Source organism: Papaver somniferum, chromosome 7 (assembly GCF_003573695.1).
Source record: "Papaver somniferum cultivar HN1 chromosome 7, ASM357369v1, whole genome shotgun sequence".
Lineage (NCBI taxonomy): Eukaryota > Viridiplantae > Streptophyta > Magnoliopsida > Ranunculales > Papaveraceae > Papaver > Papaver somniferum.
The window spans coordinates 3,026,611-3,042,725 of record NC_039364.1 but is presented as its reverse complement, the minus strand read 5'-3'; the positions used below and the strand labels follow the sequence as shown (position 1 = coordinate 3,042,725).

General features: G+C 37.3%; 1 protein-coding gene across 1 annotated transcript; it reads left to right on the top strand.

Annotated features, from left to right (window-relative positions):
- Positions 1-15,425: 15,425 nt before the first annotated feature.
- On the top strand, positions 15,426-16,022 carry LOC113293905 (7-deoxyloganetic acid glucosyltransferase-like). The gene has a single exon (XM_026542348.1). It carries the CDS (start codon positions 15,426-15,428, stop codon positions 16,020-16,022), a length of 597 nt encoding a protein of 198 aa, XP_026398133.1.
- Positions 16,023-16,115: the final 93 nt, after the last annotated feature.

Here is a 16,115-nt window from a genome sequence, read left to right as displayed (position 1 = left end):
CGTAAATAAACCACAAGAATACTTACAAATTGTTCAATGGATAGCTAAAGTGGGTAGCGTCCAAAAACCGTTTTTGGATAGCTAAAAAAGTAAGTATCGCATTTTCGATGACTAGGTGCCTATCATGCACTTGTTGAACAATTCTTCCACTAGGATCCCCAAACTCTTGTCTATATTTTTTATGCACCTTTGTCCAAAAGGTTTCGGCATCTACCCTTACGGAGAACTGATTTTTTATTCGATTTTCGGCGTACCATGCTTTGGTGATGGATAGATCTTAATTTGAATCAAATAAAGCCATTGTGGATGTATGAAATGAGTAGTTTTGGAGTATATGGAGTGAGAAGGAATAGAATGAGCAATTTTGGGCCAAATGGGGTCCAAGAATGAGGTCTCTATATATAGAGAAAGTCCATAACGACAATTTTTTTTGAAAAAGTGAAATAATTTGAAATAATCGGTCTTCTCGAAGGTCTGTGAAATCAGATTGTGTTTTTGTGCCACAAGGAACCGGTATTTCTTGTGACCAACATAAACCGATTACAAACATGTAAAAAATTTGAATTTTCACAGACATTAATCAGATTATTTAGATGCATATGTGATCCGATAGTGGATTGAAAAACATATAGGAAAAACAGCATTTCTAAGGCATGAAGAGTCAAATTATATTTACCCCACACATAAACCGATTTTCTGATGGACCTCAACAATCGGATTATGTGGACATATCAAGTAGACCGATTGTGGGCATGTGTTTTGGCAACAGAATTGTTGAGCATGCATAAACCTGTTTGATACACATAATTATAATTAAAACTTTAAATGCATTAAGTTCAACACCATGATCATCCAAAATATAAACCTTAACCATCCGAAGTCTAAAGTTCTAAAAACCAAAAACTTAAACAACCAAGTCTTAATAAACTTAAACAATCAAGTCATAAAAACTTAAACAACCAAAGTCTTAAAAACTTAAACTAAAATCATGGAGCACCATCATCAGGAGCAGCAACACCAGGAGCATTTTCAGCAGCATCAGCAAGAGCATTTTCAGCAGCAGCGGCATCTTCAGCTTCAGCCATGGCTTGAAATAGAGCCATTTCTTCCCATAAACCTTCCATAAATCCATGGTGATCCCTCTCAGCTGAAATCATGTTTCTTCTCATCCTAGTGAACCTCATGACCTCATGAAGCTCCTCCAGTGCAAGCTTGTCAATCAATGTGAGGGCTTGTTCAAGACGGGTCTCACTCCCATAAGCAAACTTATAGAGGATTCTTACTGGCACTCGTTGTGGTTCCTTAAGAATATCCTCAAAGGTAATATCTCGAGTGTACAACTCTAGGTGTCCGAAGTCCATAGCTACATAAAAATAAAATAAAAATCAAGTTAACAATCGATACATAACCAAACATATGTAATCCGATTCTCAACAACAAAACACACAGGAATGTCAAACACAAACAATCGGTTTATTTGATACATATATAAACACCGATTGTGGAACGGAATCTGAAGAGACAATCTTAATCAGTAAATTAACAAGCACAAAAAACCCGATTATGGGATCGCATAGTTTTAAAAAAAAAAAAAATGAATCCAGAATCGGATTATTATAAAGCACCTATAAACCGATTCTGGTGATATTTTTTCATATTTCTTTTTTAAACCTAGAATCGGTTGATGTTAATCATCATATAAACCGATTACTCTGCATGCTCTTCATGGACGAAAAACAAAACCCATAATCGGTTTATTCTACCGATTTTGGGTGTAATCAGAGACTTTGATAAGACGAAAATCGAAGACTTAAACATGTAAATCAATGAAGAAATGCGAATCATAAAATGGGTTGATGGATATTTACCTTTTTCTTGGTTGGATCGAAGATCTTGGAGAAGATGATGAAAAACAAATTGATTAGGGTTTTAAGAATTTGGAAAGATTATGATGAAAATAGAAAAAAAAATTAGCTTTAGGTTTTTGGATTTACTGAAAATGGAAAGATTGGTATTTATATGATATTATTTTAGGAATTAACGTGGAGGTACGTAAATTAGGATTTTTGAGAAGTTTGGTAGCCCATAACAATTTGGTGGAGTGGGAAGAAAAATTTGGTAGGCCCAAATTAAGTGGACTAGGCCCCAATTTGGCCAGGATAATTAAACAGCGAATAGATGCCTAAAGGGGGATTGATTTTCTATTTTGTTCGCTTTTATAGAAATTGAGAACTATAACGTACCAAAACTTACAACCAAACACAAATTAAACAACTCTTATTTTTCACTTGTTATAGTTGTTGTGAAGTCTTTGTTTTTCTTCCTATGGAGTTTCAATTTAATTTGTGACTAAATACAATCCATGGTTGGGTTAAATACAATCCAAATGACACAAATGTGTTTTGACTGAATACAATCTGAGAAAATACAAACAACCTATATGAGAACAAAAACTGTATTTAGGGTTTCACAACAAAAATATGCCGAGGAGAGTTCAGGCACAAAGGAATTCAGATATCATCAACATTCAGAGTTCGTGATATATCACAAAGATTTAATAAAAAATTCATGTTTCTGTAAAGAATTAAATTGAGGAGATCAGTGCCTAGGTTTTAACTAGTGTTTGGTTCAAACCGACCATTTTGATTTAATCAGAGATGTTAGAATCATGGTCTTCAAAATCTAATCGTTTTTCCTTCAGAAAAAAAAATCTAATTGTTTTGATCAACCTTTATTTTACTATCATAACCTAATAAAGGATAAATCATTTCCTAATGGCGATCATCTTCCATTAACAAAACATTGATCAAAACATTATTTTACAATCTTCCAAAACCAAAACCAAAACCAAAGCTCTTTTCCAGTAGCAAGTACCAGGTCGAGCAGAGATAAACCGCGTAACGATCTTATCTCCAAAGATGCGGCGAAGTTTTTACACTGGCTATTTTACAATCTTCATCATCTTTAAATAAAAATACCCAAGAAATCGTCATCGATGTATCCATCACACATATTTCCATTTCCATTTACTAAATATTCTCTTTAATTTACTTCAGATTTTAACCTGCAAAACAAATAGAGAAAGAAATGGAAGTAAGAGAGAAGACATGTTTGGCATATGAGTTGCAATTAGTCCTTTTGTTTTAGTAAAACTGAAAAGTAAAATGTAGGTTGTATCTAACCCAAACATGAGTTGTATTTAGTCACTGTCTTAATTTTTACCTCTAGTATCTGAGAAATCCATAAGGCATGCCGGTGAAAATTTATTTTAATGTTTACTTCAAGCATAGTGTTCCGATGACTTAGACAGGAGACTTCTTTTATTGATGATTTTGCGTTTGTCTAACAAGATCATTGATTTATGTATAAACTAGGAGATGCTATGGTCTGGGTATGTATAGTTTGTGTAATCTCTATATGCAACTTTTTGCCCCAAACGGGGTGGACATTTAGTTTCTTCTCATTCGCTAAAGTTTTCCAAGAACCCGCAATCCATCTTGTGGTCTACTCAAAATCTGCACTATAATCCAATTGTGAATCGCTACCTTAGTTCGTTCATATCTTGTGTGGATTCAAAATACTGCACCCTCGTTTAGTATGCGAAGTAACTCTTTGTGTGATAAGCGAATACGAAAGCATACAACATATTCAGGATGACGAACCAAATGACGTCACCTATTCACGAGTAAAGTGTGAAGATCTGTGCGGCAGTAAAGAAACCGTGCGACACTGGTAAATCTCTATGTGACAGTGACACACGTCAGATCCGAAATAAGGGGATTTATTAGCTGTCCTCCACTATGTAAACTCCTATATAAGGAGCCGAACACCTTTGTAAAATAGAGAGATATTTTTAGAGAGCCTAGACAAGATATTTAGGAGAGAGAAAGATTATTTGCTTCCCAAGTTAGGGTTTTCTCATATCTTTGTACTTGTTCTAAGATTTTAATAAAAGTTCTTGAGATTTTTATGATGATTTCTTAGATTGTTTTATAGATTTTACTAAGTGTATAGTTGAGAGATTTCTCGCAACTACATTTTGGCGTTAGAAATCAGCTCGGATGATATACCCTGTTGGTGATATTGATTCAAAAACCCACAAAATTGTTCTTTGTTTTTCATCGTATTTTTATCGATTTTTTAGAGTTTTGCAAAAATTTGGATCTATAAAAACAAACCAAAAATTTACATCTCAAAAGATTATTTTCATTCATAACAGTTTCAGTTCTTTAGTTCGTCAAGAGAAGATATTATTCTAAGAAATTTGGTGAAATCATTGATTCCGCACAGATGGATGAAAGAAGTAACGAACCTGGAAAAGTTCAAGAACAGATCCAACAGAAGAACAATTGCAGAAGAAAGATAGTTGTTAAAACACGAAGCGAACAAATGAAAGCAATAAGAATCATCAGACCAACAGAGGGAAGCAGGAGTATATAGTGTAACTCAATAACAAAAACGGCTATCAATGATTTTCATGCAGGAATCACAGGAAAAATACACAAGCGTGACTTTGAAGGAAGGAAAATCATGACGGTGGAAAAAATTCTTCCTTGAAGGGATGGGAAAAGCAGAAGATAACATTCGCAGCAGATGAGATACCAGAAGAAAATCTAAGGCGAACAAATCCACTGGTGGTTACAGTAACTGCGGAGCGAAAAGAAAGAAATGAAAGCGCGAAAACACCAGAAAAATGGGCGATAAATAGAACCTTGGTAGACACGGGTAGCTTGGTGGATATCTTATTTTATAAAGCGTTTAAGGGTATGGGATACAAAGATGCGTATATGACGCTCTCAACACACAACATTCATGGTTTTAATAAAATGACAATAAAACCAAAAGGTGAGATAACCATGCGAATACTATTGGGAGAAATAGAAACGCAGATAACTGTCTGCGAAGTTGATGTAGAATCACAATAAAATATGCTATTGGGACGACCATGGGTACATGCGATAAAAGAAGTAGCGTCAACTCTTCATAAATGCGTGCGTTTCCCAATACCAAGTGGGATAGGAGAAATCGAAGGAGATACTAGGAATGCGAAATTCTGCAATCAAATAGATGTAAAGAATTATGAAAGACGCAAAGAAGCGAAAGAATAGGTACTAGAGAAAAACAATAGAATTAAAGAAGTAAGAAGAAGTATGAATATACATGATAAGAGAACAAGAAGGTAAAGGAATACTAAACGAAATTCCAGAGAAAGAAGGAGAACCGATGCACAAAATAAAAGAACCCACACCATTATGATAACCAAAGGAGAATTTCACTGCAGCAGAACCAACAAAAGACATCAATGTGGAGACAGAGGAAGAACCAAAGATATTAAAGATTGGAACAAAGATGGACAAAGAAGAAGAAGAAAGAACAATCAATCTCCTGCGGGAATATAAAGATGTCTTCGCATGGAGCATGGAAGAAATGCCAGGCATAGATCCTAATGTCGCAAGTCACAAGTTAGATATCAATAAGAATGCAAGGCCATTCAAACAAAGGATAAGAAAGATATAAACAACATATCATCCTCAAATAGAGGCAGAGTTGCTGAAAATGTTGGATGCGGGAATAATCAGACCAGCAAAGTACCCAGAATGGATAAAAAACATGGTGGTAGTGCCAAATAAAAATAAAGGAATACAGATCTACATCAACTTCAATGACCTAAATAAAGCGTGCCTAAAGGACAACTTTCCACTCCCAGATATACCGCAAATGGTAGAGGCAGCATCAGGAAAAGAAAGACTATCACTAATGGATGGATATTCAGGGTACAATCATATACCATTGGCGTAAGAAGATTAAGAACACACGAATTTCTTCGCGCCAAGAGATTATATTGTTATACTCGAATGCCCTTTGGTTTAAAAAATGCAGGTGCGACATATCAAAGAATGGTAGAAAAGTTGTTCGCGAAATGGGTGCATACGACATTATAAGTTTATGTATATGACATGCTTGTAAAAATCAAAATGGCGAAAGATCATGTTGAAAACCTGAGAGAGATATTTGAACAGATGCGGCAATATAAGATGAAGATAAACCCAGCAAAATGTATCTTCGGAGTAGCATCAGGAAAAAATTTAGGTTACATTGTATCAAAGCAAGGAATAGAAGTCAATCCATAAAAGGTGTAAGCGGTCCGTGATATGCCATCTCCCGCAACTGTGAAAAAGGTGCAGAAGTTAAATGGGATACTAGCCTCATTAGGGCGGTTCATTTCGCGCTCATCTGACAAGTGCAAACACTTTTTCAACATCTTATAAGGGGACCAAATTCGAACGGACAGAAGAGTGCGAGAAAGCACTACAAAGTATTAAATACTATTTAAAGAATTTATCTATTTTGCAGAAAGCAGAGCCTATAGAAGAGCTATTAATATACCTAGCGTCAACACCGCAAGCATTGAGTGTTGTATTGCTTCTCTTGGATCGAGGATTTGAAAAGCCAATATACTACATAAACAAAACCTACACTGCCGCAGAGAAGAATTAATCAAAGATTGAGAATCTTATCCTTGCATTAGTCTATGCAACACAAAAGCTTCGAATTTACTTTCAAGCCCATAAGATTAAAGAACTGACAAAAGTGCCAATTGAATCAGTAATGAAGAATTCTAAAAGATCAGGAAGAATAGAAAGATGGAATGCACAAGTAGGCCACTTTGGGATAAAGTATGATAATACGTCAAATATAAGGAGTGTATAGTACAAATGAACCATCTTTACAGAAGTACAGAAGCTCGTTGAAGAGATATCAGCAAAAATTCCAAGCATAAGTTGGAGATACATTGGCAGGATAGATAACCGATTCGCAGATGCACTGACATTCATTTCTTCTATGCTAATAGATCCAACTGCAAGGTATATAAAGATACAGTCTCTCTCTTCACCATCAATCAAAAAAGAAGAAGAAGATGACGCAGAAAAGGAGCATGCGGATAAAGACGTAGATTGGAAAACCCAACTTCATATATTTTCGGAAAAAGGAGAAGTCCCAAGGAACAGATTGGAGGCGCATAAGTTAAGAAGTCGAGCGACAAATTATGAACAAAAAGAAGGCGTAATCTATCAAAGATCCTACCTTGGACCATTATTCAGATGTTTAACGCGAAAGGAAGGAATCGAAATCTTAAAGGCAATACACTATGGAGATGCATGGAACCATAGTGGTGGAAGATTCTTATCCCACAAAACAAAGATGCAAGGGTATTACTGGCCTTACATGCATGAGGGCGCGAAAGAGGTATCAAGACGGTGCGAAGAATGCCAACGTCACGGGAAAAGGATACATGCACCAGGAGCGGCGCTAAACTCATCAACAAGTGTGTGGCCATTTGCAAAACGGGGCCTAGACATTGTAGGTCCATTCATACCAGGAACGGGGCAGACCAGATATCTAATAGTTGTAACATACTACTTTACGAAGTGGGTAGAGGTGAAAGCAGTACAACATATTCGTCATCGATATGTCTTCACTTTCATATTTGAAAACATCATTTGCAGATTTGGAATCCATGTACAATAAGTCTTTGATAATAGAAAGCAATTTGAGGGCAAAAATATAGAAATGTTGCTTAACGCGTTCAAGATACAAAATGGAAAATCAACTCATTTATATCCGCAGAGTAATGAGCATGCTGAGGAAACTAATAAAACAATTGCAGATATACTGAAGAAGAAGAAGCTTGAAAGGCACAATAAAGGCTGGTGCGAACAAGTCCATAACGCAGTAAGGGAATACAGAACAACGCAGAGAGAAGCTACGGGAAGGTCACCCTTATGTTTAACATATGGAGTCGAAGCGGTGCTACCAACTAAAGTCATCATACCTACAAAGAAAAAGGAAGCATGGAAAAAGAACTTAAACACAAATATGATCTTAGCAAAGCTTGATGATTTAGAAGAAAGTAGAGCAATTACCGTGCAACATATGGAGAATTACCACAAGAGACTAGCTAGAGAATATAACAAGCGCGTCAAAGAAAGAGAAGTCCAACCAGGAGAACTAGTTTTAAGGGAAATACCGCCTTATTAGAGAGGAAGAGATGTAAAACTAGAAAAGACACGGGATGGACCTTATATAATCAAAAGAATTGTTGGAAATGGAGCATATGAACTAATAGATTCTGAAGGGAGTAACACGGGGGGAAGACTTGAACACCCGTGGAATAGAACTTATTTAAAGAAGTACTATCTATAAGTCATAAAAAAATAATTAAAATATTTAGAGAGTGAAATTAATGATGCACAAAGACGCACAGAGTTGAACGAGTCATGCAGTCTTTGGCTCTAACTAGTAATTATATCGGAGAATAAATGAAGAAAGAAGATACCAGAACTGTACCAATCAAGCGCATGAATGAAAATGAAAAATTCTTCTTCTTTACATATATATGACAAAAAGGAAAAAATAAGACCTTAATAAAAGGCATCAGAAGTAAAACCTCTAACAATGGAGGAAAGGCATCCAATTGTGGCGTGCACCCTAGTTATCATAATAGCAAGAGGCAAAAATAAGACCTAATGCGCGTCACAACCGGGGAAAACCTTAATAAATTAGCATGACTCAGGTGAAAGCTACACCGACCCTTGAGACTGAGTCATGGAGATTTTGGGTGAAACAAAAGCCCATCCAGTAGAGCGCCTTAGTCGAAAGACTAAGGTAAGAAGCTCTCTACTAAGGAGTGCAGAAACTCGATTAGGGCATTGAGGTACACGGTTGAGTCAAGAGTGCCCGGGGTGTCTGGAGCGTACCGGGCCGTTCTTGACAAATCCTGACTATGATGCACTCGGTCCTCAAGAAACCCCACTTAGGGTGCGGTCTCATAACCAAAAGCCATATCATCGGAGGGATAAGAGGCCGCGAAAACAACTGATTGTTGCATCACTGGATGGTAAGAGCCCACCCTAACCCGATAGGGGTAAGCTTCCTTGAAGGGGAAGTCAGGGGGAATATAAGGACGACACCATCGATTAGGGAGCTGAATTGTGTCAAATACGTTAATATCATGAGGATTTTACTCACATGAGAAATAAGACTCGTCGTATTAACGCATAAATATATCCTGCAAAGGCAAAAATACAAGAAATGATATGGCAAGATTAATGGATCGTTACTTGAAAGAGTAATGACAGCCTGCGATTTTGTCGCAGAATAATAATTTAAAACAAAAATAAAGGTGAGGATGATAAGACCTCTATCTAGGGGGGCTCAGTAAAACCTCAATACAAAACCCGAAGATTAGTTCAAAATATAAAAATTTCTATTTTGCAGGAAATAAAATAAAAAAGAAGCAGTAAAGGATAGAAAAATACTTAAAGACTCAATAACGCGCGGATATAACCGCATAAATAGGAATTAAGTAATATCTCTAACAAACATAATAATAGAGGCAAGTATGGGAATTATCATAAGAAGAGTATTATCCTCCTTGTTAGAGACAATCTTACATAAAGGTAGCAGAAATAGAAGTATACTTCAAAAACACATATCCAAAAATACATAGCTAGACGCACAGAAGACTAGAAGAAAAGAAAGGCTAAGCATTATTAGAAGGACCGTCTTGATTTGGTGCAGATACTTCAACATCAACCTCGTTGTTTGGGTTAGCATCAGAACTTGGATCTTTGGAAGCACCACCACCAGATCCATCCTTTTCAGACTGATCCTCTTGAAGGACAACTTCGTCGCCTTTATCGTCATCGCTCACATAATCATAATCACTATCGGTCTCAGGAAGCTTCTCATCCGCATCCACATCAAGAGGTTCTACATCCACTATAGGAAGTGAATTGTCAACGCAAACTTGATATGCGAGAATTTAACCTTAACATGAGCTTCTCGAGCGGCACTCTTCTTAGTATTTTCTATGGAAACGTCCATTAAGTTTCCAAGGTACAAACACCTCCTATTCACTTTGCCTCGAGAGGAAGTAAGTGCTATTGAGAGTGTCTTGCATTCTCTATGAGCCTTGGCGAGATCATACCTCAACTTGGAAATGGTAGATTGATGCGACTTTTCAGATCCTGCAAAAAAGACATCTAATTATTACCAAGGCGACAATTTCGTAGCTACAAGATTTGAGCCATAAAAAGAGGAGTAAACTAAGGCCTCAATGTGACTACTTTCCCTCTGAGAAATTAAGTATTGAGATAAAGAGAGACCACTACTTTTCAAATTCTCCATAACCTTATCAAAATCATCACCAACTAAACCTTGGAGACGAGACCGAAGCTTCTTTTCATCTTGAGAAAGTGAAACGATCCTTCACAAGGATGTCGGGAGACCCCTTTAATTGTGTATGTTGTTCTCGAAGTTGGTTCATTTTGAAAGTCAAATTCACTTTACTCTAGATGATTTTATCATTCTCCAAGGTTAATTTCTTCATAGACTCATCATGCTGACTTCTTAATGTGCGAAGGGATTCATCTTGATCATCACAAATTTTCTGAAGAATAATATATTGGCGCGTAAACATCGCCTCTTTCTTTAAAAAATACCGCTTCTCTGCGACCAAGACCTGATTCTCATCTAATAAAGTTTAATGTCGTAAATCAGCGCTATGCCACATTCCAGAAAGATGGGATAGTTGGGAGCCCAGAAATTCATTTTGATTACTTAAACAAAGATTCTCATTTTTTAGGTTTTCAATCTGATCAAGCGAATATGAATGATTATTAACTAATTGATCTTTTTGATTCTGCAATCTCTCATTGTCCGCACGAGCATCTTCAACAGAATACTGATAATCAAATATCTCCATAACGCGCTTCTGATTTAAATCTTAACAGACGCACGAAGACACTCAAGACATGAATATAAGTACAAGTTTCTTTTAAATGATTAACATAGCAGAGATAAGAATATATATACCTCTCAGTTCTTGATTCTTAGTGCGAAGATTTTCGGACGTAAGAGATTCAACTCGGAAAGAAACCTTCAACTTAGCAACCTGGCGGTGAAGCTCTTGGATGGTATTGCTAGACTCAGAAAACTCCTCAGCCTGGACTAAGCGGCTACGAGAATCCTAAAAAAGTAAATAACTTAGATAAGAATATGAAAACACCATCAATTAAAACAGAAATAAAGTTGTGAGATTAACACTTGAATCCAGTTGTGAGAAGATTTTACCAGAAGATCAAAATCGAGATTAACACTTGAATCCAGTTGTAAGAAGATTTAGCCCCTGACAGACTTATTTGGAGAAGAATCACCTAATAGCTTGACAAGAGCATCACAAATACGAATTTGGGAAGGATCATTAACAGATGAGCGAGCAATGTTAATGATTTTCAGAAGAGGCTTGGCATCATAAGGAGAATAAGAGACCACGAAATGAGAAGGAGCGGTCATTACAACATCCGCAGAAGAATTGGTAGTAGTACCCTCCGAAACTGGTGCAGCTGTATCTTCCATTGATGCAGTAAAATACGATGATGCGGGAAGGTTCATAAAAGTGGAAACACTGGAATCCACTACTGGTGCATCCATATTTTCAGAAGAAAAAATACCCGCATGATCAGCCAAAGACGCTTCCTTATGAGCAAAGATTTCCATTGAGGATGCAAAAGCATCCAAAGAAGCCGAGGCAATGAAGTCTTGTGAGGGTGTGTCGACAGAGACATCAGAACCCTTCTTCGTATAGTTGAATTTCGGCATGACAATAGAAGTATTGATCGCGAGGGATTTGCAAACTCTCTAAACCTTTTTCTTCTTCTCGCCATTGTTGTAGTATTTCGATTGCGGTAAATAATGATTCGTTGCTCGGACTTGAAAAGATTTTTAAAACAAAAATATATACACAATATTTGTCACAGGATCAAGAGATACTACGACACAGGATTCCACCATTAATCATTCACACAATTCATATACTTATTCGAAACAATTATAGCTCAAATCATAAGGACTCTCATTCTTTCCAAGGTAGATTTTTAGAATATTTATTGTATATCACTAGCATGACGCATCAAAAGCACTACGACCAAGCATACATCATCATACGATATCACAACCAATCAAGAAAAATCATAAATCGATTAATAAAAAGTGCAAGTAGTCAAAAAAAGAATTAATATAATTATCATATGCGTAAAGAACGTCTTCCTCCATCATCCCAGTGTTGGGGTTTAGCTAATCATAATAATCATGTTCTGAAAATATATATTTGATGCTCAAAGTATGATTAAAAGAGTCAAAAGTTATAAAACAGCGATTCTGAGACTCACAAAACACGTCCAGAAAGAAAAGATACCAGAAAACTGCCGCTAAACTGCGACACTTCTCCACTGCTGCTGGAACTGTTGAAAAACGACGGTCTTTGGCCGTCCGTTCTTCTTGTTCTTGAGCTCCTCCTTCTTCTTCAGCAGCAGCAGGTGAACAATCCTGCAAGTCCCGATTTCTCGCTCCTCTCGTCTCTGGCTCGACCCCAAACTCTTGATCACCTTTTCTATCACCTCAACAGCCTATTTATACTCGACAGCACCCAAAATATTCTTGGTTTAATCCCACATATCTTTTCTTTATTATCACGGGAATAACCAAGATTTGTTTCCCTGTGAACTCTGATTATCCGTTAATAGAAGATATTTGGTATTTCTATCTTCTAGGATTCGATATATATCCTTCTAGGTACAATAACTTCCCTCTTTACTCGAGTATCTTCCACATATATTCTTTCCAGGATGCTTCGGTCCCTGTTTAGCTTTGATCTTCTCTAACGGATTTTTCAGCCCAAGTTTTTCGATCCAATTCATTGTACCAAGCATGTTAGGCTATATTAGGTCCATCCCAATCATTTCCAGCGATTGAATCTCGCTCAAAGTCCACACAAGATCGAACCCTAAACTGCCATTGAAGTGTGCATGGCATAAGATTTTCCCGCCATTTTTTTTTTTGAATCGTGAAGAAAGGGTGTCCCCCTAACCACTGTTGGGTGTCCCTTTAGCAACTGGGGTGGAAACATCCTTTTTTTTGGGGGGAAATAGTAATTTTTCTGGGTTCCTCCGGGACATTTCTGGGACGTTTTCGGTGCATTTCTGAGGCGCTTCCGGCATACTTTCGGGGTACTTCCGGTTCACTTTCTACAGAGGTCCAAATGCCACATTTTCAGTCATTTTCGCCGCTAAACCTTATTATTCCAAAAACACCTATAAATAAATAAAATACCATAATAAGTACAAAAATGGGTACTAACAATATATACAGTTGGGCTATATTAGACACATAAATGCATCTATCAAATACCCTCAAACTTATTATTTGCTAGTCCCGAGAAAATTAAAACTACAAAATAAAAACCTAACTCACTTTCGCAGGCATCGTCGATTGCATTTAGCGTATGCAATAAGCCTTTAAACCCCTAGGTGGCCCTAGCGGCCGAGTTATAGTCTCGGGAGGGATTACAAGAGATATACCCACAAAACCTTAATACTCCATACCCTATCTATCTACAACGAACCTTGGAAGGCACTAAAGAATCTCCTTGGTTGGCATACTTATTGACTACAAGAGGAAGTACCCTGATGCGAAATTCCAATTGATGTACACGAGTTTGCACTCAAGCATACTAAAATTCATATATAAGTGACAGAGCTCTACTCAGATAGTTGCACTATGGACATCATAGTCGGAGTCAAACTAATCACATGGAAAGATTAAGAGATGGATATAGAAAAACATAGATGGTTTTCATGTTTACTAAGTGAGCGACGTTTCCCATATCTGTCTGAAGGCCTCCGCCAAAATGAACCTATCCTAATGGATTGAGATACTAGTCTGACTAATATCAACACACTGGCATATACAAGGGTACCAGTGGTCGATAACCTAACTCTAGGTCAACACAACTGACATATACCAGGGTACCAGTGGTCGACTTTATTGAATCTTCCTTTTGGTCGAATGGTCTGGTCTCAATTATTTTTTTTTGGTAACTCAATCACTCTAATCCATCCTAGCATTGGTAACAACTTGAATCGTGGGCCCCACCTATCACTTAGAGAAACATGGTTTAAAAACAAAATAAAAATAGAAGTGAAAAGGACTCAGCGAGATATGGTGAAACTATCATGTTATTTCTAACACCTGAGCTCTGTGCTTTTATGAATAGACTCTTTAGATGTTTCCATCTATTCAGATTGGTTCCTCAACTCCTACAACCAAAATGCTTCCATCCATTAGATTGGTTAGTGCCATCCTAAATACGCATAAATTTCTAGGCTCTGGAGTTTATTTATTCATACTGCAACTAAAATGTTTCTCCCATACCCCCAAACTTAATTCTAACATTGTCCTCAATGTTCTAAAGATGAAATTAAAAGCATGAACAAGGAGAAACTGTTACCATTTGAAGCAAAAGAGATAAGGAAAGATATTACCGTATTGCATGAGATTGGGTTACCTCTCAAGAAGTGCTAAGTTTAAAGTCTTCAGCCAGACATCGGAAGGAATTAGTCACCTCATAGAATCAAAAAGTAACAACCTAAATAACTATGGGTCTTCAAAACCAAAAAGAGCTGACCAAAGGAAACTACAATAACCCAAGAAAGTGAACAAGGATAACATGCCCTTATCTAGTTTCCTGATTAAGATATTTATATCTAATTGTGGTTCAGGTTCAGGTTCTATGAAAGGGTCTAAATAGAAAATTTTCATTGTCTGCGTTTCTTCATAGGTGGGATCCGAATCATTAGGTCCTAGAGTCTGGAAAAACTCAAATATGATCTTAGAAGCGCACAATAATAACCTAAATAACTGAGGATCCTCTAAGTCAATAAGATTTGACTTACATAATTGACCAAAATGAGAGTAGTGGTCATTCTTAAGCAAATGTGTCGATTCTAATTTCCTAAAGCATTTAGGTTTAGTCTCACAACTTAATAATCGACACATTTGGAATATAAACGTTCCTACAGTTGGAAGAAAACTATTTGGTGGGAAAACAAAGTCAATCTGAGGATCATAGCCTGGGCAAACCACATCAACCAGAGGATGGGTTTCTAATGACTGAACTCCTTCATGGACATCATTAGGCTCGGGAAAACGAGTATGAAGGTAATCTTGTAAAATGGTCGAGGCACGGATATCAAGTCCTAAGTGTGGGGACTTTCTTAGAGTTAAAGGTAAGGCACTAGGGAAGTGATAATCACCCCCAAAACTTTCTAGATAGACCTCTAATTATTTCTTGAATTTCCGTATCTTCAGAGTCCTTAAAATATTCAAGAGATTCTTCTAAGTTATTATCAGGTTGTGCATCTTTACTCATCTCTACGGGTCTATCTTCTTCTTCCAAGACTATTGTTTCTAAGTCGCTAGACTCTAAAACAGTATTTTCGAAATGAACCCGTTCTTCTAAACCACTATCTTCTTCTTTAACTGTTTCCTCAAATGCAAGTTTGTATGCAGAAGATAGAAGCTGCATGACTTGGCTCGATAAACAGCCAGAGAAATCTGTAGTTTACGTGAGCTTTGGTAGCACAGCCACGGTAACTCAGGAGCAACGGTTGGAGATTTGGTATGGACTGGTTAATTGCAGTCATAGATTCTTGTGTGTTAGACGCCCGGATTCCCTTCTTGCCAAGGACGGCGAGGAGAGTCAAATACCGGAGGAGCTGGTTGAGGCAACAAAAGAGAGAGGTTACACGGTGGATTGGGCACCGCAAGAGGAGGTGTTGAATCATCCAGCTGTTGGCGGTTTTTTTACTCACAGCGGATGGAATTCGACTCTTGAAAGCATGGTTGCTGGAGTACCCATGGTTTGCTGGCCACATTTAGCGGATCAGCAGATTAACAGTAGGTATGTCATTGAGGTATGGAGAATTGGAATGGACATGAAAGATAATTGTAACAGATCGACCGTGGAGAAGCTGATTAGGGAAATGATGGGTGGTAAGAGAGAAGAGTTGATGAAATCCACAGCAAAGGTTGCAGAGATGGCTCAAAAGAGTGTTAGTCGTGAAGGGTCATCTTATCACAATTACGAAGCTTTGCTTGAATTCTTAAGGAAGTCTCCTTAAGCTGTACTGTGAATAACTGTTTATGCAAGATCAGTTATTGGCTCGCATTAAGCTGCCTTAGTTGATAGTTTCTGGTCATATGAGTTTCTATTA

What these genes read in the sequence shown, in the direction of transcription:
- LOC113293905 (XM_026542348.1), top strand. Translation starts at nt 15,426, where the DNA reads ATGACTTGGCTCGATAAACAGCCAGAGAAATCTGTAGTTTACGTGAGC.